Source organism: Nothoprocta perdicaria, unplaced genomic scaffold (assembly GCF_003342845.1).
Source record: "Nothoprocta perdicaria isolate Ctin4 unplaced genomic scaffold, notPer1 scaffold_197, whole genome shotgun sequence".
Taxonomy (NCBI): Eukaryota; Metazoa; Chordata; class Aves; order Tinamiformes; family Tinamidae; genus Nothoprocta; species Nothoprocta perdicaria.
Genome location: NW_020455171.1, coordinates 300396 through 323647, shown reverse-complemented (window position 1 = coordinate 323647; position 23252 = coordinate 300396). Strand labels below are relative to the sequence as shown.

General features: G+C 43.5%; 1 protein-coding gene across 1 annotated transcript; it reads right to left on the bottom strand.

The window, feature by feature from the left end:
• Positions 1-190: 190 nt before the first annotated feature.
• On the bottom strand, positions 191-21426 carry LOC112945709 (methionine synthase-like). Its single transcript, XM_026037371.1, has 14 exons — positions 21402-21426; positions 15838-16052; positions 12687-12776; positions 11748-11817; positions 10335-10427; positions 10143-10249; positions 9629-9688; positions 8334-8428; positions 4336-4520; positions 4027-4088; positions 3170-3237; positions 2047-2126; positions 836-937; positions 191-495 (listed from the first exon to the last, which is right to left on the bottom strand). The coding sequence occupies exons 1-14, from the start codon at positions 21424-21426 to the stop codon at positions 191-193; spliced, it is 1557 nt and encodes a 518-aa protein (XP_025893156.1).
• Between the last annotated feature and the right edge of the window lie 1826 nt (positions 21427-23252).

Here is a 23252-nt window from a genome sequence, read left to right as displayed (position 1 = left end):
AGGCTTCTAGTTGCTCACAGGCCCTAACAAGCTGCATTTAAGCTCTTTATTTAATAGGTCTAACTTGCCTCCCAAATCATAAGACCTCAAAAGCCCTTGTAAAACTAAGCTGAAGTTGTGATCTTGACTGTATTGATTGGAACAGCAGAGCATGTTTCGGGGGCAGAGCCTCAGCCGGCAAGAAACACGACTACCCTATTTGCTTTAACAAAGTTACAGGGAAGATATACACCAGTATAAAGACAAAAACCAGCTCTGTAGCCTTTCTGCTTTGGTTCTTGAGCCATTCCAACTGGCAAGCACTTTCCGAATCCCTYTTTCCACAGCGGCTCTCGCTCAGCCCGTGATCCAAGGGCACACGGGCCCAGGCCAGGCGCTGGCGGGGAGCAGTGGGCGCCAGGCTGCAGGGCRGCCCGGCCTCCTCTCCCGCCTCAGGCACGCTCGGCACGTGCGAGGCAGGCGGCACTACCAGCCCTTTCCTTCGGCCTCTCTGCCCTGTAAATTCCCCATAAACACAGCACTGAGCAGGGCATTTGCTGTACCACCGCTCAGTGCAACTAAACCAAAATGGAAAATCATGCTTCCTGTAGCATTTGTCAAAAAAAGGAAAAATCCCACCTTGCAGAAACTTTTTAGTACGTTTTATARGAGCTGATAAGCACAGAGACAAAGGGATATGAGGAAGCGTTCTTATTTTTTCCCCTCTTCTAGTTGTCACAAAACAGGGCTTTGTGCCAGCAAAAGAAACAGCTACTAATGCAAGGCAACACAGCAGGGAAGATCAGATCATTATCTATAAAGATCATTGTTTAAAAAATATATACTTCGTAGTTGCCTGCCATGATGAGTTTAGCAAACTTGCGTGATCCTGCAACGTTGCAGCGCTCGCCAATATTAACGAAGTTGGTGTACGGCCCAATCCTGAACGGCTCCAGACCTTGAAGAGATATTTTTGTGCATAGTTGTTAAAAAAAAAAAAACACAAAACACAGAGGAAAAAAAAAGGCAAATACCCCTTTCTGATTTCTGAAACACAGGCCTATCCTTCTTTGGGAGTCAAGGTTTATCAGCATACGAGGACGTGCACAGATCTAATGAGTAACTAGCTCAAAGCAACACAATGAAAGAAGTTAATTATAAATACACAACCRCTTCCAACACGTATGCCAAAGGGCATCCTCTATAGTCAATAATTTACCTGACCCACAGTAAATAACAACTAATTCATCCAATGTGAAATGCCACGAAGTTGTGATGCTCTGAGCATCCCTGCATGCCCCTCCATTCCCAGCTGTTATCTCACCGCTCTGACACGTGGCGAGGCCGCCCGCTGACCTGGCTGCCCCACAAAGGAACGACTCTTAACCACATGTCCAAGTGCAGGGAAGCCAGGCCACAGCCAAGGAGGACTCACGGGTAACAGGCAGAGCAGTGGCAAACAAGCCTTGCAGGGGGATAGAGAGGGCTCCTGCAGGAAATCACCATTTATTTCAYCTATGTTAAACTGCTTTGACTGAGATATAAAATACAAACCCAAAATGAAGGGTCTGTTTTATTTGGAAACATTTCTCAGTGCCTTAAAAGAATGTATGGTTGAGTAATCTACAGAGCAAAACCTTTTTTTTTTTAATRCRTTATAGAGCTAGATGGTGCACCATAACATGGCCCCAGCACAGAGGATCCAGGTCTGAGACCACTCGGGGCCTCAACAGATGAACAAGGATCCCTTCCCAGCTCTGCATCAGCTGTAGTTAAATTATCTGAGAGTAAGGATAAAGATAATTCACCATTACAGTGCACCTGAGATTTACTGAGTAAAATATGGTGTCCTGATTATATTGTACAAGACTGCAATAAATTGTGCTGTTAATCCTTTGAATTCAGCCTGGGACAGGCCAAAGCAGCAAGATTTACATCTGTATAAGCTGGCTGGGTTCAGGTACAGCCAGAAATGAGCAGCCATTCTGATYAGCAGAAAGTAACAAATATATTAACATAGGAAGGTTACCCGAGTTGGAAAGCTCACATTGTCACGCTCTGCTTTACCTGATAGCAGCATGTATCCTTCAGAGAGAGAAGATGGTGGCACACGAGGTTTGCAGCATTTCACAGCTTCAGCAATTTTCCTGAGGGAAGAAAAGACACACAGAGGCTTGGAACAGAATTATAGGACTCCAAACAAGACCAATAGAACATTCCTGACATTCACCCCATACCTCCAAGTCAGCCCTGTCACAGACAAGTCTAATGGGCACGTTTCACTTTTTGTGCAGAGAAATATGTAGCTATTGGCAGGGAGTGTACAAAGATGAAGATTTATCAAATACAGAGCATTATAAACTATGACAACTGGATGCTCACACGCAGGGAGCCTGATGGATATCAGCAGCAGCCTTCAGCTACAGTGACTCTGCACTCGTGATTTATTGAGCTGAGCAACAGGCAATTGCAGTGAAACAAGAGACAAACACCATTCTGTGTCCAGATGCATTTCTCAGAGCTCAGAACAAGTCAGGAGGTTCAGGAGCTATTACCCTTCTTTTGACTCCAGTCAGGAACAGCACACGCTGTCCTCTGCACACTCAGGTACTACCTCCTCCCAGGTTGTATAAGGGTAAAAATGAATCATATAAGCACCTTCTCTTTCAAACCCAGGTGAAGAAGTGACGTTTTTTTCCCGTCCTACTTTTAGGGAGAAAGATACAAAAAACTTCTCACAGCTGGCCAAGACTAACACCAGCTTTATAGCACTCCCAAAGGCCATTATAGATTTTCTCCCCTTTCTCCCCTCCCCGAGCCTTCCTTTTACTAATCACAGAAAATCTGACATTTCACCAACTAGCTAGGGGGCTGACGAAGAAGATAGAAAGTAAGGGAGCAAAGACAGGAATTCTATTCTRTGCAAAGGTAAAGAGGGAGGAATGATGCTGGAACAAGTTTAGAAGACAAATCAGCAGAGGCATAGCCCTGCCAGGATCATGCCTTTACCCATCCCTCAAAACACATGGGGCTGCGAAAGCCAGATTATTCTGCTGCACACACTGCTGCTATTTCCATCCAAGCAATTCATCTTCTAAGGGAACTCTAAGACATGCCAGGGAATATTGCTCCAAGGAAGCTGCAACTTATCRACTGTTCAGCGCACCTCAAGTTGTGCTTCATAAAGTACCTGATATGTGCTGGTGTAGTCCCACAGCAACCTCCAACTATATTAACTAAACCATCCATGGCAAAATTCTGTAAAAGGAAAACACAGAACTTAGTTACAAGTTAGTACAGGTATCTGACACCTGTATTCTCCACATATTAAGCAACTTTGAGGATCACAAAAGATTAAATAAAAAAAAAAGAAACACCATCACTGTTTTCCTTTGGATTTGTTTGCAGATGTAGATGTCTAATGCTGACAACTCRACAACTCTGACACCTAATTTTAGCAAAGTGTATTTGAAATTGGTTGGTTTTATGCTCAAATTCCAGGGGAAAACTTGGAAGARTGCAGAGATCATTGACACTTCAGTGCAGAAAGCAACTAACATGCAGATGCTGCTGCTGCTTTCCTTGGCTGTGCTGACCCGCAGCACATCCAACCACCCCGTTCTGCCGGACACGGCTAGGGCAGCGCTCGGGAGGCCACCTCCACTGCTGCCCCATCGGGGGCCCTACAAACACAGCTCCGAATCTCTGCCATGTTCCTAAAAACCGCTCAGCTTTCCAAACGATTCCCAAAGAGGCATGCAAGAATGCAGGAGTGCAAATGCTAAACACCTGCAGATCCAGCTGCAGCAAAACTGTTTGGCGTAGGCAAAGGGAGCCCAAAGCATCCAAGGTTTTCAGAGTTACCTAAAGAGTTTCTCTTACTCTGGCACCTCAAAAATACTGGTGGCTACGAGCAGACAAAATGACAGGAACAGCTATCCAAGGAAAAAAGCAACACAATCTAACAAATGCGCATAAAATACCAAGATGTATGTCCATATCTACCAATCTGCTAAATTTGACATGTTTATGAGAAATATTACACACCTTTATGTGCTTGGCAGTTACTTCTGGAGTTTCATCATAACCACCAAAAGCATTGGGAAGACCTTGAAAAATTATAATTTGGTTAAAACCTTGCAAAAGCACAAGTAAATTCCACACAAAATACCCCTAAAATATCTGCACTTCTATGACAATTACAATGCCTCATCACCCTTGCAATCATTACTCAATCATTAATTATGCAGTGTTCTGAATTCATTGTCATAGAGCTAAAAACAATTATTTTCAGAAGCTTAAAAAGTTCTTAATTTGTTTTTAATGGTAGCAACAACCTTTTCAAGCTAAACTAACTCTTATTTCCAATTGAAAAGGAATGTTTAAACGTATTTCTTCTGTACACAAGCACAGGAATATGTGCACATGCACACAATGTACCTGCATTGGGGTAACARATGATGTAGGCTGTTGTGCACTTCCCAATCGTTTCAATGAAAGGTCGCATTTCAACTGCCCCTAAAGCACAGTTTAAGCCAACACTAGAAAAAAAAAGTACATATTTATACTTTGAGCACAAGAACACCTATTATAAACAAAAGAGATTAAAGCTAGTGCTGGTAACTACTAACTTTCACAATGATCTACACCTCAACCACCCTGGTCTCCCGGTGGATGGTGGAAGATGCCATCTCTGCCACACAAGAGGCCTCTCCGGGTGGAGGAGAAGGGCGAGGGGGAGCCCCCAAGGAAGGGACTGAACTGGGAGTGGGACACCCAGATGTCATTTCCGAGCCTAGGAAGGCAGCGGCGACAGTCTGACCAGTCTGACAGCAGCCAGAGCAACAGGAGGGCTCTGCACGTCCTGGGTGAAGGAGAGAGCGGGTGGAATTCAGATGACAGACTGAAACGGAGTTCTGCGCTGCAGGAAGTATGAAATAGCTGAAAGAGCGAAGAATTGCCCCAAACTAACTCACTTTTCTTTAAAATTTGCACATAAATTTTGTCAACGCTGGAAATAACTGAGCGCATCCCTGAGGAGGCCTTATAACTGCATTTAGTTTTTGCATTGAACCTGCTCAGTGCCTTATCCTGCGTTTTAGGGACCTGGACAGCACTACACCAGGAATCTTCTCACATGAATAAGCTTCTTAAACAGTTTTACCGGGATAAGAGGTATGGTCCTGTTTTCCTCAAATCAACCACAGATATGCAAGTGGGACTTGAATTCAAAATGACTGCATTGAGATTAAAAAGTAATTTTTTTCTTTCATAAAGGACATCTGAGACCTTTTACTACAGATGTTTCTGCAATATTCTCCAGCACTGTAGCAGCCATCTCATAAACTCTGCAAAACTCAGAAGGTGCTCACAGTGCTGCTGGAAAAAGAAGGGGCAAAAAAATCTTTTGCTTTTCCTGGGGCAGTGTCAGGGAGGACAGAGTCCACTACACAGAAACTTGAGGGATAATACCCATATTTTCCAGCTAACTGAATGCCAGGCCTGCTCTAGAGCAGCTCGGTTAACGCAGCACATGTACGCCCACCTATATGTCAGCAGCAATAAACCCAGCACTCAACTGGGAACTCAAAATGGCTTTAACTTCTCCTGTTTCTTAGGAGCAGGCAGGGACTTTAGACTGGTAATTGCACAGATAACAGCAGCAAATACTTGGACCGAATGACAAATCCTTGAGATCCAAGGGGTTCCTGGCACCCTCTGAACACTGTACCGTCAGTGTACTGAACCCAATGACGCACACACCTCTTCTTCCCACAGCTTGTTGTTTCAATAGCCTGATCTACCTTCACATGATTTTTCTGATGCATTTTGCACAGGTCACTCTACTTTTACAGTAGAAGTAGCAGAGGTTTGAAGTAGAAGAGGTTCTATGAAAAATCCTTTACTTCCCTCTCCCCATTTTGTGCTTACATACATTTTAAACACTCATATAGAACTCCCCAGAATATGCTAACTCAAGAAGCCTACAAGTACAACAACGAAGATCTGGAAGTTACTGCGGTGTGAGCTCCTATTTTAGGATTTTTGAAGTAAAACATGGTAAGAGCCATTAATAAGACTGTCGGCTCTAATTAAACGTAGATGAATGCAATACATTTACTCCTGTTAAGTCACRTTCAATTTACGAGCCTCCAGCTGACACTTTTTCCCCCCAATCAAGGCAACTGCCTTTCATTTAGGCAGCTCCATTACTCCCYGCCTCTCCTCGGACCCACCTGCCTCTGGTTCTGCTCGCTGCCCCATCTGCCTCTGTCTTCACCCCACCCCAGCCTCAGCAGAGGCACCACGAAGGCGGCTGCGGCGTTGGGCAAACRAGCCGCTTGGGCGCCCCGAGCCCCAGCCCGGGGCGGCTGGGGGGCCTGCGAGCGCAGCAGCGTCCACACCGCGCTGCGGCACCATCCCAGCGAGGCCGGCACGCACAGACACGGACACTCGCTCAGGAGCGAGTGCCTGCACCTTCTTCACCCGCCACCCGGCACCAGCGTGACGGAAAAYACTCGAGAAAGCGAATCCGTGAGGCTGGCCTCAAAGCCAGGAGCCTGGAAGCAGGCAGCGGGTACAACACTGCTGCTGGTRTAACAACCATCACTCCCTCACCCTGAAAATCACCTCTCCCTCGCTYGCTCTTCACAGCACCCACTTACCAGCTCCTGTGAAAGCTGCTGGTGCTTTCACAGTGCAGCGCACTTTGGGATCAGAACAAAGAGCACATCAGGGCCCTGAACTCCAAGGGTGTCTTTCTACCACTTCCACAGTAAAGCACTCAGGATGAGAGATGGCACAAAGGGAATCAGGCCCCTTCCCCGCAGGCAGCCGGTCACCCGTCCCGCAGTGCTCCCCGTGGGAGCCTCCCGCAGCCACCAGCTACGGCACTAGGACACTGACCTTAGTCTTTCTAAACGGGCCTCCAACCAAGCGGATTTAAGGACCGTGTGTTACCCCAAAATGGACGTGAAACCCAACTGGAAATGCACAAATAGACATAAGTTGATGCCTCTGACACTATTACCAAACAGAAACAACCAGCTTTCTTCTCAAGCCTAGAGCCACTCTCTACCAATTTGGCAGCAGCAACAGAATTAAAACACAATCTGCTCCCACATTAAGACCCTTCTGCTACATTACTATATAGTGACCTTCCCATAAAACAGAAACAGGCCCTAAGCACTGAGGCACACAGGAGAGCTCTTACAAAATATGGGTTAATAAATTCCTAATTCCTGCTCTGGTGCCCTTCTCTCCTCTTCAGAGATAGCAGAGTCAGGAAGAAGCTTATCAGAAAAGGACTCATGCCAATATGAATCACTAGGCTGCAAGGTGGAGCGAAGGAGTCAACTACCACCCCGTTCCAAGAGGCTCCATATGTTACTTCTGGAGCCCCGTCTGGCCTGGGAGAGCGGAGCCTCAAGGGCAGTCAGGAAAGCTGTGACTGCAGAACGTCTTCTGCTCCTGTATCGCTAGGATGACAGATTGGAAATTTTAGCTGGACTTTTGTTGGAAAAAAAAAACAATGGCTCATCACAATGTGCTTGGCATGCCACTCGGGAAGCAAAAGGCTTTTTTTTATTATTATTATTATTTTGCAGTATAATTTTCATGCGAAGAACTAACTGAAAGAAGAAATAATAGGAAAGGGAGAAGAGGGAGGAAAGAGGCAGCAAAGAGTATAGAAACAGGGAGGACTAGAGAAACATAATACTATGCAAATTAACATGCAAGACTGTACAATGACTAAAATATGCTMTATTTTACTTTTTCACAGCTCTAATCTACTTGGTTGATTTTTTTCTTTTTTTTTCCCTGAACAGAAAAGAATGTAAACAAACAAAAGCAACAGGAATTTTCAAAAYAACAATATACTTGGAAAAAAATCTTAGTGAATGTATGCAATTTGGTAAGAATTTAGAAAAAAGAAAAGACCATCAGAAGGAAGTCTTATGACTTGCTCTTTCAATCCATTCTCTAACATTTTTGAAATGGTACTGGGCACAGCTTCCCTGTAATGAAGAGCCCTAGGTCCTGCTACATCAGCAAACAGCTCTTTGCAGAGTTTGAGACAGTAGGACAGTTGAGGTCAGCTCAAAGTTTCAAGGGATTTGTTTTTAACACCGTGCCATAATCRTGATTTCAGCAGCTCTCACAAACAAACAAAAAACAGAACAAGGACCAAAAAAATTAAGGAACAGTAACAGARGAGCACACTAACAACACACAGGACTGATTATCACAGTTAGTATATCTTCTATTTTCCTCTAAGCAAGGAATTCCAATAAAAAAAAATTTGTGAGACAATCTATGAGTTATCTTAATAAGATAAGGACACGTTTCCTTACCAAAGTGGCTTACTGTGAGAAACACTAATGACGAATGCCTCTCCCGTCTGGCCTGAGAGGGTACGTCCGCTCTTATCTACAATAGTTCCAGACACCTAAATATCAAGAGGGACACAGAGAAAAGGAAAGAATAAAAAAATAAAGATGAATTCGAAAGGTTGAACTATTAGAAGTCAAAACACACAGATCTGTGTTCTACTCAAAGTGATGAGATACAACCTAAAGAGAAAAACTACATCTTGTGTCCCCTGGAAGTCTCTAGACTTTTGACCAATCAGTATTTAATCTCTCAACAAAAACTTGCACAGACCATTCTAGGGGAGGGCAACGTTAGTGCTACAGTACCCCTGCGACRGCCTCTAAACCTAGGGGTTTGAAATCAGCAGTGGTTATCCACTTATGTAGGCAACTATCAGCAGATACAGCTCCTGTCATATTCCCTGCCTCCTCCTTTACGTTATTTCAGGTCTCAGGACTGCTATGGAGGAATAAAATAAAATGAAACTCACTGTTGATAAACACTAAGTGGGGAACGCAGAAAAAGAAAATCCAACTACATAATAGTTATAGAAACATAGACACATTCCAAACTTGCCCTTAACTGCTCAGGAATCAAACTCRAGTAACAGGAGAAAGTTTTATGGAAACAAATTCAAAGCTCCCCACCAGTAGGGAGCTGCAAATGAAATAATAGGAACAACAAGAAAGAAATGGAACAGGATAGAGAATGCCACTATGCAATCACATAAATTTCTGATGCAGTTTGAATCTTCTTTGCTATTCCAATTCCCCTTTGATGCAGAAAAGAAAAACTACACACACACAAAAGCAACCAACAAAACTTTCACAAYAAGCTTTCCTATTTTTGTATTTGTCGCTATGCGTTTGTCACTTGAACATTTGGCGAGAAAAACAAACAAACAAAGAACAAACAAACAAAAGGGCCCACGATTTCTTCTTTGAAGCACTGGTTCTTTTACCATCTTGGAAAGCAAGCCTGAGAAAGCCCCATTACCAGCTRTTTTTTCTCTGATATTTATTTATATGCGGGAATGCAGTTGTTCTTTGATCTTCAGCTGACAAACTGGATGGAACTACTTCAGGTTGATTACATGAAGTGCTTCCCATAGAAGTTTCTCCTTCCACAATCAGGTGATAGGGCAGAAAAAGCACATTTACTTCCTTCATTTCAAGCTGTATTTCAAAATACCTCTATCACTTGCTACCTCCATCTAATTCAGGAACCAGGTCTAAGCAGTTGTAAAGCGTTAAGTAAATAAGTGATAGACACTTACAAATATTGGTCGGGGATCATACTCTTCCTCAAACAACTTCTGGAGAGCAAAAAGAGCAGCCTATAGAATAAAGTACAGAGTGTTAATGGCTGATTTGGGGGCTAYTCAGTTATCATTTTTCTGCTTAGTTTAATGCACACAAACACTATCTTTCTATTACTTTTTTAAAAGTTTTGTGGCTCTTCATACAACCTGCTACCTCATACTGTCTGTGAGAACTTAGTGAACCCAAAGGTCATTTCCCTCACCTCTAACATTTCCTGAATTTTCAAACAGATCTTAGCGACAAGAAGARAACAAGTATCACAGAGTAACCAAATAAGATCAGGGCACTCTACACATCTTCTCTCTAACACAGGCATCCTTTAGACAGGAAGACATTAACAGAATATATTAAAAGGTAAAGGATAAAATCCTGGAACAAGTTGTTTTATCATTCATTTATCATGCTRCTTTATCAGTATTTCACCAAATTCATACTATTACTCACTTTTTTCCCCCCCAGGAGTCTCACCTTAGCATTGGCTGTATCAAATATGGTTTCTACTAACATGATATCCACTCCTCCATCCAAAAGCCCTTTGGCTTGTTCTGTATAGGCTTCAACCAGCTCATCAAAAGCTGTAAAACAGAAATTATGCTAAAATTACATGGAAGTCTCTTTAAGTCTATGATTTAAGTCAAGTGACTTGACTGTTATACTTACTGATGTTCCTATAATCTGGCCTTTCCACAGAGGGCGATACAGAGAGCGTCCTGTTTGTTGGACCCATGGCTCCAGCAACATATCTCCTAATTCCTAAAGCAAGAGAGAGAAGAAAACAAACAAACAAAACCACAGCTTACCTCTGGTTTTTGTTTGTTTGTTTTGTTTTTTTTAACAACAACATCCTTATCATAAAATTACAGAACAGTGAGGGTRACAGAGCACTAGAACAGGTTGCCCAGAGAGGTTGTACAGTCTCCTTCTCTGAAGATCTTCAAACCCTGCTTGGACGCAGCCCTGTGCCAYGTGCTCTAGGTGACCCTGCGTGAGCAGGGGGGTTGGACTAGATGATCTCTAGAGGTCCCTTCCAACCTTAATGACTCCATCACTAGAAAAAACCTCCAATGTCTTCAAGACACAGATATTTTTCAACGATGAAAAACTGCCATATTTTAACAAGAAATTACTTTTGCTGTGGAGAGTATATATGACTACCATCAGACCCATCTTCTTTAACTTTATCCCACAAGATGTTTTGTACACACACACGCTATATAAAAGAACATTTTAAGCCAAAGACAACTGCAAGCAGCTGCCATAAGTCAAATTTTCTTTCAGTATGATTTGTCTCTTACATAGGAGGTCTCACTCAATTACTAAAAATGCACAGCAGCAAACTATTCTGGAATTTTTCATTATATATCATGACTTAGATACTCTGGGGTATATTCATAAAAAAATAAATAAAGCATGTTTCAACTCTTGCATTTTTATTGCATATCACATGAATATCACATGAATCACATCAATAAGTTGGTATCTGGACACACAGTAGCACTATTAGCTTGAAATACACTTGGATGCTAGAATGTGAGAAATTCCTTGTCTTTGAAAGGAGACATTAACAAAGCCACAGAGGCAAAAAGACAGAGCAGAGCAGGTGATGGGGGAGTACTAAGAAAATTCCAGCTACCGTGGAGCTCCTGAAAACAAGACACCTACACTAGGAGTAAGTGGTACTCCACACTCACCCAGAGTCAGCTATCCTAACTCTTCACTAGCAAGAAGTGAATCGTATCTTCCAAATCTAAGCTACTTCTAACAGTCACTTTAAAGTACGTCTGATGACYTTCAAATCATTTTGAAGAGCATCTCCTGTAGCCTAGAGCAGCTGGGCACAGGACAGGCATCCTGCAGAACATGCCAGCATATCATACACCTCGCAAAAATGCTCATCATCCTCACAGCTTCTTCACATCACTCCCTTGCAGGGAAGTTACTACTATGCATGCAACAAAAGCGCACACATCTCTGCTGCACCCCTGTGATGCCAAACACTAAGGCTAACAACTTTCCAAAACTTGTATGTTTAAAAACATAAAGGAATGACAAATTAAAATAAMTATTGCTCACCTGTCTGAGCAGCTACATCATCTGCTGCTTTTCTGGCCACCTGTGCTGAGGCTCTGTTTAACTGATAGGCCTAGAACAATTACAGAAAATTACCAAGAAACTGTTAGCTCTGTGCAAAATATCTCTTCCTCAAAGAAATGCAGCATTTCTACTAAGCAGCCTGCGGTGCACTCTGAATGCTCCCTAAGCCAGAGAAACACACATGCAGTTTTATATGAGCTCAGTGGGGAGAGCTTTACGCATCTGAGCAAGAACATGACATGACAGGCCCCATCCCACACATCTCACTCTACAGTTGCTAATAGTAAAATAATTCTGTAAGGTACTAATTAAATTTGACCRAAGTCAATGGAAGCTCAAGAGGACATTAAGTGAAAAACCTATCTATTTTTAAAATGGCTTTTATTTCAGGTGACACATTTCCATTTCTTTTCTTGCATAATTATCTGCACTTTCAAACCAACATAAGCCCCAGAACAGGCATGATAGACACAAAGTTACGGAGTCCCACACAGCAGAGAGCTCTGCCCGCCTGCAACAGCTCTCTGTGCCACAGAGCTGAGCAAAAGGACAACAGGGAACACAGAGTTTCCACTGTGGCACTTGGCAAACTGGAAGCACTGAAGCAAACTGTTTCACAGGACTAGGACATTCTGCAAACACTCAAACAAAATCTAGGGCAAATCACTACTGCCTGTTCCTCTACCACGAAGTGGCATGCTAAGGTTGTTACACAGAAAGAGCGTAATTGCTAATAATGGAAACAAGCAGCAAAGACACTGTGATGGTCTCTGGCTGTCAGCACAGAGCCAGGACACACAGCTCTAGAGACAGCTCAGTCAATCAATGCAATGCCAAGGGACCCAGGGACTAGGCTAGTTTTGGCTATCGAGACAAAAGTCTTAACATCATAATGTCCAAATAGTTCAGAATTCTTACCAAATGCTCAAGGCCATAGTCAGCTTGTGCAACTCGGGTGCTGCTGAAAGTGTTGGTTTCGATGATGTCAGCACCCGACAGCAGGTATTCCTGTAAGAAATGAATGAAAAAAAAAAAAAAAGAGATATCCATCTCCAGCACTTTCAGAATTTGGTTCTGGAAAGAAAGTCCCCCAATTATTTGGTTGTATTCGGCTGAAAGAAGTCACAAGCCATCTCCTAATTCAACGCAGATCAGATCCCAAGCCTTACTCTGAAGCCAAAAGCACAGTGCCAAGGCAAGACAAGTGTGCACATAATGATTTTTCAGTGTTTAGTACCAGTCACACTTCCTACTACCAGGTGACATTTACAGGGTCCTCTCCACTGCTAAGTTCAGAGCCTGGAGCGCATTCTACATTTTCAAAGAGGAGCACAGTACAGAGCACCCACACAGCCCTCAGCAAGCAGGGTCTGCCCCGGGCAATCCCCGAAAAGGCAGCATTTATATAACAAGTGAGGGRAAGGAAACTTAAAACGTGCACAGCAGAAGAGCATCCAGGGACAGAAAATAAGCTTAAGAGAATTATTGTTTGTGCCRCTCACATTTAAACTTTAACTAATGGCCCAGGTTCACAAAAATAATTAAGAGTTCCACTTCAGTTATTTGTCTAATTCCCAGGGAAATAAACTGAAACATCCATGTAAACTGAAATACAACTCTGTATTTCAATTCTGTAGATTCTTAGTTTGCATTTTGATGACCTTTATCAACAGTCTTCCTCTTTCCCTAGCTATTCTTGCTGATCAGATTAACTCTTAAGTAACAGGAACATCATCCATTCACATATTTTGGAAACATTAAATCATTTCAGGTACCACTGAAAATGAAAAAAAAAAAAGGACAAAAAAAAACCCCACCTATTTTTCATCCAAAGAAAAAAGTACATAGAACTGCATTCTGGAATGCAACAATCCACAGCATTCAACTTACTACACATCTCTCTTCTGCCAGACTTGGATACACCACAGCGGAAGATGAGTTTTACTACAGTTTCCTGTGGTTGATCAAAATGTAAATGGAGTAACGGTATATAAACATGTAAAAATAGTAATTGATAGTGACTCCAGAAAATTTTATAACAATTATTAAGAGGAAATCTTCAGGCTGACATATAAGTTTTGAGAATTAAAGAACAAAATTGACTAAGCTAGTCCAGGGAGAACCAACTATTGCTCCCAGTTGGACAGAAATAGCTAAGAAAGCACCGTAATGCCCTTCCAATGCTTTGACAGCATCACCGCCCTTTATCTATTAAGCCCAATGGGAAGTGATTGGAAAAATATCTGTATCAGTCCAAGTCAATAAGTTACTCTTGCATTTCTTCCTCTACACATTAAAGGAACTAGAGGCATTGCAACTATTAGCAAGTCAAAGTACTGATGCAAATATCAAAAAGGCACCACCGGGATTTTCCCATACGAAACACAGGAGCTCAAGAGATATTAGGACAAACAAAGCCTTGATCTGAATGACAACAGAACAGAATTAAATTTGCTTTAAAATCAGTTTTGTTATAATATGATATTCTTTCTCTCAATTCCTTCTCCTGAACACATATGGAAATACATGGATGCACCTATATGAAAAAATACAGATTCCTATATATATGCAAATAATTAAGTAATGGAGTTTCAGGCCATCATTTAGACTGACAAGTTTCACAACTTTCACGAGAAAGATTTGTTAAACGTGTAGAGTCTTTTATATAGTTCAAAACTTGATTCGGGCAAACACTTTTTCAACTTTATTGTGTGCCACTGTAATAGGAAATAAGTAGGTTAAATTAGGCTTTAAATGGGAAAATCAGTTTTGTCATTGAAAACTTAGCACTTGGGTCTCTGACGGGATTATTGTTTCTTGATAGAAATATTCTAATCACTTTATTTGAGTTCTGTCCATTCCTCAGCTATAAAATATGAAGCTACCACTGATGGCTCAGAAAGCACCTGACCCACAAGTTGCTGCAGCCGTGGGGATCACCACAGATTTGGTCTTTCCTTACACTCTTCCCAAAGCCCCTACAGCTGGCCACAGCCAGGGACAGAACAGCAGGCTACCAGGGTCTGATTCAAAACACTCACTCCCAAATAACAGTCCACCTCGCTAATCTGTAATAAATTCAACTTTTAAACCAGTTTACCTAATTAACAGCACAAACTCACTTAGCAGCCTACTGAACTTCTAAAGGCCACAACCACAGCAGCTTAGTTGACAGGCTAGGGACTAAGCCCAATCTACAAATGTTGCCACCTCAAATTTCTATATGGCAATCATATTTCTACATGTCAATTTCTGTAGGCTGCATTGATTCCATTCAATTCTTAGCATTCTTAAAATGTAAAGACCAAAAGGTAGAGTGTGAATCTAAAAATACAGAATACATACTAAACTTCACAATTTTAAGTTAATTATGAGTCTAAACAATGAAATATTGACCTTTCTAGTAAGTGACTGAAGAAAACAGATGTGAAGCTCCAGCTGTATTAGAATTTTCTAACTACTACAGTGAGACCCTTAAAGTTCAGCAGAAGTAAAAGACCAGTTAAAAAGTCTTAATAATGATACAGAAAAAAAAATCTTATTGCAGTTTCCTAAAAGTCAACCCATTTATTCTATGTCCTAAAATTCAGTGTTCTAGGAGACAGCACATGGAAACAGGTACACTCAAGCTCTACAGAGCAGCCTGTTTCAGGCAGTCACATTTAACAGCTTTTTAGTACATGGATATAGAAACACACACCTAGAATTCAGATTTGTCCTACTTAGATACACTTTAAATGTTAGCTGAGGAGGAAGAAAGGAAAGAAAAAAAAATGAAAGAAAACAAAATCTACAATTAACAGAAGTGCATTAGAAACCTAAGTCAAAAAAACATTTTAAAACACTGGCTGCATGACATTAGAAACCAAGACACAAACGCTGTTCTGATGCAACCAGAACAGTCAAACTGCTCATTTACTTCCCCCCACATACACCCGTGGTTATCTAGCACTCTCCTCCACATCCTTAGCAGGATCCAGAGAACCAGGAACCCCAGAAGGGAAGAGAAACACAGAGGTTGAATTCTCTTTCTACTCCTCGTCAAGGGAGGCAAATGAGAACACACTACCTTGTGAATGTCGCAGATGATATCGGGCTGAGTTATGCTCAGAACGTCATTGTTGCCTTTCAAAGGCTTGGAATGATCTTTAAATTCATGCCCTCGGAAATGCTCTTCTGAGAGGGCGTGCTGCTGGATCATGGTACCCATGCCTCCATCCAAAATCATTATCCGCTCCTGCAGAACCGATTCAATTTCTTCTCTCATGCTCTTCTGGGTATTTGCTGAAAGAAAATAAACCCAGAAGTTAAGCAGCTTCAAAATTTCATATGTATACACTGCTGCACTAAGTTCTTCCAGTTTAAGAAACAGAAGAAAATAACTAAGCCTCCACTGAAATCAAACTGTAATTGGTTTAGTTCACCTAGAGCAGAAATCACTTCATGTCAGGGACAGCTGCATCTTTCCGAGCAGAATTAGAATTAATTGCTTCAGTACAACAGTCACCTAAATACAGTCAGCTGCAAAAAWACAGAACACTGAAAGTTCACAAGGGCAGATGCTAAAGTCTTTGTACAAGCTAGTCTTTAACACTGAAAGTATGTCAATTTCTGTTATCTCCATTAAAAAAAAGAAAATAATCAAAATGCTAAACTGACTCTTTGTACCATAGAACAATCATAAGGAGCACACAATTGCACACCAGAAAGTAGTAATTTCATTTTTTAAAAAAAATTTACTTTAATTGCCTATGCAGTACGGGTGCAGGGAGAGATAAACTGAGCAAGCAGAGACAAATCTTCAAGTGCAACCACTTCTGAATCCCAAATTCATAGACAGCCACAGGACCTTGTTATCCTTCCAGGATTAGGACAGCAAATAAAGATTCTGCATTTCTACTAGTTAGCTGATAATAAGACACACTAAAAGATAATGCCCAGGCTTTATAAAGTTCTTTGCAGAAACAGAGAAGGTTCTTTTGCTCTCCAGCAATACCAGAAGAAAATGTAGCAAACCATAYGCTAATAATAAGGTACTGGATAGTTGGATAGGGTAAGTCTAATACTGACCAAAATAGCAAGCAACAAATATTTCAGAGCTGTATTAGGAATGAAGATACAGTATTTCAATGCTTTGCAATCTAAAACAAAGTCTAACCCATACATAAAACAAAACTCAAAACACTAATTTTGAGACCATTAATAACAAAATACACTCCCCACACAACTGTGGCATCTCTTCCCTCTCTTAAACTTTGTCTTCCTTTTCCTCCCTGAAGTTATTTAGAATCATTTCAGAAAGAAGACACACTCGCAAGGACTGCCCACAGAGGATTCAAACAGCCCCTCTTTTCCAAGGGCTGAGAGCAGGAGCGTGTGGATTTCCCCTTATCTGACCTGGTTGATGAGTGACCTGCTGTTGTTCTTTATATTCCCCTTTCACTCAGCTTGTGCTTAATCATTCTAAGCAAACGTTTTGCTTTTTGGTTATGCACTATCACCTATAAAAAAGAAAGATTTCTGAAGTGCAAAAACATGTCCTTGCCTCATACAGACTTACAGACTTAGTACTTAATACTCACTAGCATCTGTTAACCGATTTATTCAACTTTTTTTTCCTTCATTCTTTAAATATGACTTCTCTTTTAACATCAATATTACTAAAAAGACATAAACTGAAGAAAAGAGAAAAGTACAGTATTACAAGGTTACAATTACAGCAAAACTCTGGAATTATAGGTCTAAATCAGACATGCTCTTAACAAGAAAAGAAGCCAAATGAAATTTGCTTTATAACAAGCACAACACATTTGAAGATAGCAGAATATTAAAAAAAAAAAAAAAAAAAGCACCCTTTCTTCAGGTTAAAAGTTTTCCTAGTATTACTATAAAACAGGGAGATTCAGGGAGATTCAGCTGGTTCTTGAGCTTAAACTATTCACATTAAGTCAACAAAGTATTCATGAAAATAAAATCCATTTCACATCCAAAAGGTATCAGACACAGGACCCTGAAACACTGTATCCAAAAGTAGGCCTGCAGTGCAGATTAACGTGGGCAATAATTCAAACCTGCTTTGAAAGGGCTACAACCCAATAAGACACACGGSTGAGAGCTTTAAGGCAGGCTCTAAGGCAGCTCCTTGGCACTGAGAGTCACTGAAGCCTATGACTTGTTTCACACTTCTCCTACATACYGAGAACATTTATATTCATCAGTGTTTAGGTTTTTCTGTTGGGTTTTATTTAAATCCTGCATCTTCTGTAGTCTGCTTTGTTCTCACTACAGCTTGCCCAGTTGAACCAATGCCACTTCAGTGTATTGTTTTCTGCTTACAGGAGCACAACAAACTCCTACTTAAGTTCCTATTTTACCTACCCTTCCTATGGATAAGAGTTGCCTGCTCTTCACTTATGAAGCTGACACTACCTTCAAGACGGGCTCTGGCACTCGGCCTGTACAACTTTCAGTTTGGAAGCAGAAAGTCTGCAGGCCTGAAAAGGCACAGGAAATCAGAGCAGATCAAGCCTTAAGCCCAAGCTGGAAAGTGCTGATCTCTGTCCTGCGAGGAGAACAGGGACATGGAGAGCCAGTTCTGCTAAGCAAGTGCCATCATTTTAACTCATCATCCAACTGGCAGAACTCTCCTCTCCAACACTGACAGGGCACAAGAGTCTGTGACAGAATAAACACAACAGGTATCTGGAGAAACCTAAGCAGAGAAAATCTTCAACAGGCACCTTTTTCAGGTTTCAGGTTTACAAGCCCCTCCAAACTTGATTTGCTCAGCCATAAGCTGAAGGAAAARATCCCTTTCTTCTTCTGAATGGAAACTTTTTCCATTCAAGAGTCACCAGAAGAAAAGCTGCCTCTATAAAGCTTCGCAGCAAATAGGAAATAGCAGCAAACTAGCAGCGACAGCTGGAGCCAGCACCACTTACCCCAATTCTCCTGAAATGCAAGATAAAATACATTGTCTTAGTGTCCCCAGGCCAGAACTAGTTTAGCAGATCATGTAAAGACAGACCAAAAGCAAATGCAGTAAAAGCTAACAGCATTACACAGGGAGAAAACAATACACATATAAATATATGCGTATTAGGGGATWTATGTATATATCCCCTAATATATATATATGTGTGTATACTTTTATATAGATATATACACACACCCTCCTAAGAAGATGCTAYTTCACTTCCTCGAGATAATCACTGAGGCTCTAGATCATACAATCAAATGATTTACCAGTCTTGAATGGAAAACTGCAATGAGCTAAAGGAACTCTCACCCCTTTTTGGGTATTCTGTTTCCAAGTATTCTGTCAGGGTATCACAAGCACAGGACAGCTGTTTGGAACAGCTGTTCACACCTATAATCATTCTAGCACTAAAGATTATAAACTATGCCCAAATGCAACATGCCAATGTTCACAACATGGCAACTAAAGCTTGAAAGTTGCTTTAAAGCACATTTTTTCTAATGTTTGCAACGATTCTCTAAGGTGKTTTTTTTTTTTTWAATTATTTATGAACCTCTGTAAATAATGCATTCCTGGTACAAAACAATCATGCATACAAATTCCTTCCAAAGCTTTAACAGAATTAGGCAAGCTGTGACAACATTCCAGCACTTTCATCGCATTATTATGAGAGGTACAGGTGAGGAATAACAGAGGCTACAGGCACTTTRAAGTATTTGTTATTTCTTAGGCTACTCAGGTCCCATGCTAAGCARGAGCAACTGCCCCTTTCAGATTGCACATCCAGGCCTGCAAGCCAACATTGCCCTGCATCTCCTCAAACCACCAGTCACTCTTCTACTSAAAAGGAACAGTGTGCAGCACACAGAAACACACAAGAGCAGCTAGAGGAGATGCTCCTGCTATCAGCCTGCCAAAGATAACTCTTGAAAGGCCTATAATTACCTGAGGTGTAATTAATTAAATTTTCCTCAGCTGGGTGCCCTCTGGCACCGTTAAGAGCTTCACGAACTACAGCAACAGATGGTACATGRATCCCTAGAACAGCGGGCACCAGCACCCTATGGCTGAGTTACTTCTTTCCCTGCTTATCCAGGAAGATAAGCAGTGTGTCTTATCAGTACCTGCTATGTGCACCTTGCTGGCGCTTTCTGGCTTGTCACTTGTCTTCAGAAGCAATCAAGTGTTGCATAAGAGATAAAGAGCCTCTTGTGTAGCGGATGCATTTATGGAGGTAGCTTAAAGGGACAAATGACTAGCACAAAAAGTCAGTGAAGTCGCAGAACAGCACAGAAGATCTGCTAGTTGTGTCCACCGTTTCCAGCCCATGTATTGCAGCTAATGCACCAGTGTTGTCACCACAACTGCCCCTCTCTAAACCCCCAACTCTTCACAATAGACCAGCAGCCACTGAAGACAGGCAGGAACCACAGGAAAGCACAAACCGGCTCCAGAGCAGCATGGACTGGTTTCCTGAAGCCCTTTTAGCTGCTGTAAGGCTAGGGARAAGCACGTTGATCCATTCCCCAGTGCTCTGCTCTCATGTGCACATTTTGCACCACAGCCGGGTGCACAAAGCAGTGTCTGCTGGCCCCTTGGTGCAGGAGGATGCCACAAACACCCCCAAGCATCTCCCAATGCTGCAGTCTCTGCTCCCAGCAGAACACTCAACTGAATCTCCAGTGCTTCTCAGAAGCATCGGAAATACCCTCTGATGCTTCCCACAGCAGCCAAACGCACTCGGCTCTGCAACAGCGGACTAGTCACTAGCAAAGGACCAACCCTACGTGTTGCGGGAATGGGGACGGGCAGATCACAGCCACCTCTGCCACAGAAGATCCTCACACTGCAAAAGTAGCCTGGGGAGCCTGCAAGGCGCTAAGACCAGGCAAGCTCCGCCATGCGTGTTGTGTCTATACAGAGGGTGGCAGGGCTCCCGGGGGCAGCGACGCTGCCCTGGTGCCAGGGCGGCTGCGTGGGGGCAGCCGGCACCGAGGGCAGGTGTCCCCCACGCGGGCACGAGGGCCCCCGCCACGCAGGCCGCCCACGCGAAACACGGCGGCGCCAACCGGCAGTACCTCGCCTTCCCCCTCCTGCCCTTCACATCTCTTTAAAACCTAAAACTTGTTTTTTGCGCTTACAGCCAGTGAAGAGGGGAAGGAGAAGCGGGCAGGCACTGCCCACTCGCAGCAGCAGCACCGCAAAGCCCTCTGCTGTTTGTTTGTTCAAGCTAGCCCTGCCCCACAGCCCCGCGTGGCTCTCCAGGCGCTTTCCAGACTCGGTCCAGCTCAAGCCCTTCTCGCGTGGGGCACTGACCACGCACGGGGCTGCCAGCGCCTCTGCAACAGCCTCCTGCCCAACCGAGGCGACACCATCAGCGCCGGCTCTTGCGGTCCCTACGGTGCTGCTGGCCGCGTGCGTTCACACGCACGGGGGCCGCTCGGCAGGACAATGCACCACGCAACGGCACCCCACGCGCGAACTGCGCTAGCGGGGCACTTCACTACGCGGGAGCCGCGCGTGGGCGGACAGCGAGCCGCGGCCGCAAGCGGCGGCGGTTCCTCCCTCGCCCCTCCCCCCGTCCCACGCGTGACAGCGTCGCGCGCGCAGCCCCCTCCCGCACCGCCCCCCCACGGCCGCGGCGCGCGCGTTACCCGGCGCGTGCCGCGTGGGCGCCATGCTGCAGTGACGTCACCGCCGCGGCGCGGGCGGCAGGGCGGGCACGAGCCGCGGGGCCGCCGCGTCAGCGGGGGCGGGGCGCGCGGTAACGGCCGCGCGGTAACGGCCGCGCAGCCCGCGGGAGCCGTTAGGGGCCCTGAGGGGGCCGTTGGCTCAGGCTGTGTGGAGGGRGAGGTTGCAGAAAGTAGGGCTTGGAAGCAACTAAAACACACTGTAATTAAAGGCTTCTTAATGCCAAGAGAAAGATAAATGTGGCTTAAACTGGAAGTTAGAGACTTGATTGTAATGCGCTATTGATATTTGAGGCTGGAAATATTTATACTAAATCAGTAAACTAAGGCACGGTTTGACTGTTGAACAAGATGAATAAATATGTCCTTGTTTGACCTAAGAGGTTGACTTCTTTTCCACAATGATGTGTTCTATGGTTATCCAAGGACCTACATTTTACATTAAGTAAACACGTCTGCTACAGCTGCAGATGAGCCTTTCAAAATTGCATTGAGTGTAGCTAATGCTGGAGTTTGCCAAGAATAGCTCAAGGGAGTCATCACCAGACTCAGTTTAAGTACTACTAGTTCAAATGTCAGTAATAACCATTTCTGGTATTGCCATTTAAAGTGTTTCGGTGTTCAAAACATAGAAAATGAGGTAGGTGGGTATGGACCGATCTTTTCTGTTTTCCTTGATGGGTTCGGTAATTAAAGTAAGCAAACTGAAGATGCGGGAGTCTCTGATTTGTTTTTTTTTTTCCCCTCAAGAAACAAGTTTGGTTTCCATCCTTTGGGTGTGTCCATCCTTAGGTGGAGTGGCCAACACTCCAGAGGGCTGGACAGGCTGGAGAGTTGGGCAGAGGGGAACCTCATGAGAGTCAACAAGGACAAGTGCAGGGTCCTGCACCTGGGGAGGAGTAACCCCAGGCACCAGTACAGATTGGGGGTCGACCTGCTAGAAAGCAGCTCCGCGGAGAGGGACCTGGAAGTCCTGGTTGACACTAAGTTAACCATGAGTCAGCAGTGTGCCCTCGTGGCCAAGAAGGCCAATGGGATCCTGACTGTGTCAGGAGGAGTGTTGCCAGCAGGTGGAGGGAGGGGATCCTGCCCCTCTGCTCAGCTCTGGTGAGGCCGCATGTGGAATATTGGGTGCAGTTCTGGGCTCCCCAGTATAAGAGGGATATGGAGCTTCTAGAGAGGGTCCAACGTAGAGCAACAAAGATGATTAAGGGACTGGAGCATCTCTCATACGAGGAGAGACTGAGTGAGCTTGGCCTGGTTAGCCTGGAGAAGGGAAGGTTGAAAGGGGATCTGATCAATATGTATAAATACCTGAGGGGAGAATGTAGGTAGGAAGRGGCCATACTCTTCCCTATGGTGATCAGTGACAGGACGAGGGGCAATGGGTACAAGTTGAAACCCAGGAAGCTCCATCTCCATGTGAGGAAGAATTTCTTCACTGTAAGGGWGACATAGCCCTGGAACAGGCTGCCCAGGRAAGTTGTGGAGTCTCCTTCACTGGAGGTCTTCCAAACCTGCCTGGACGCCACCCTGTGCCACGTGCTCTGGGTGTCCCTGCTTGAGCAGCTGTGAAGTGCTTTATCAGCTAACAATGTGTGGTGCTACATATATGATGCTTACAATGGCTTCTGTGCTTTCACTGGAGTATTTTTAGGGAGCAAAAATTAGAAGAGGTAAACGCTATTAGTGCAGGTAATTGCTATGGATAAAAGTTTTACTTAAGATACAAGAACAGTTGGTTGCAGACCCTCTGAGTCCAAGGTGATCTGGAAAGTTCCATAATCAACTGTCACTTCAGTCAATGGTGACACA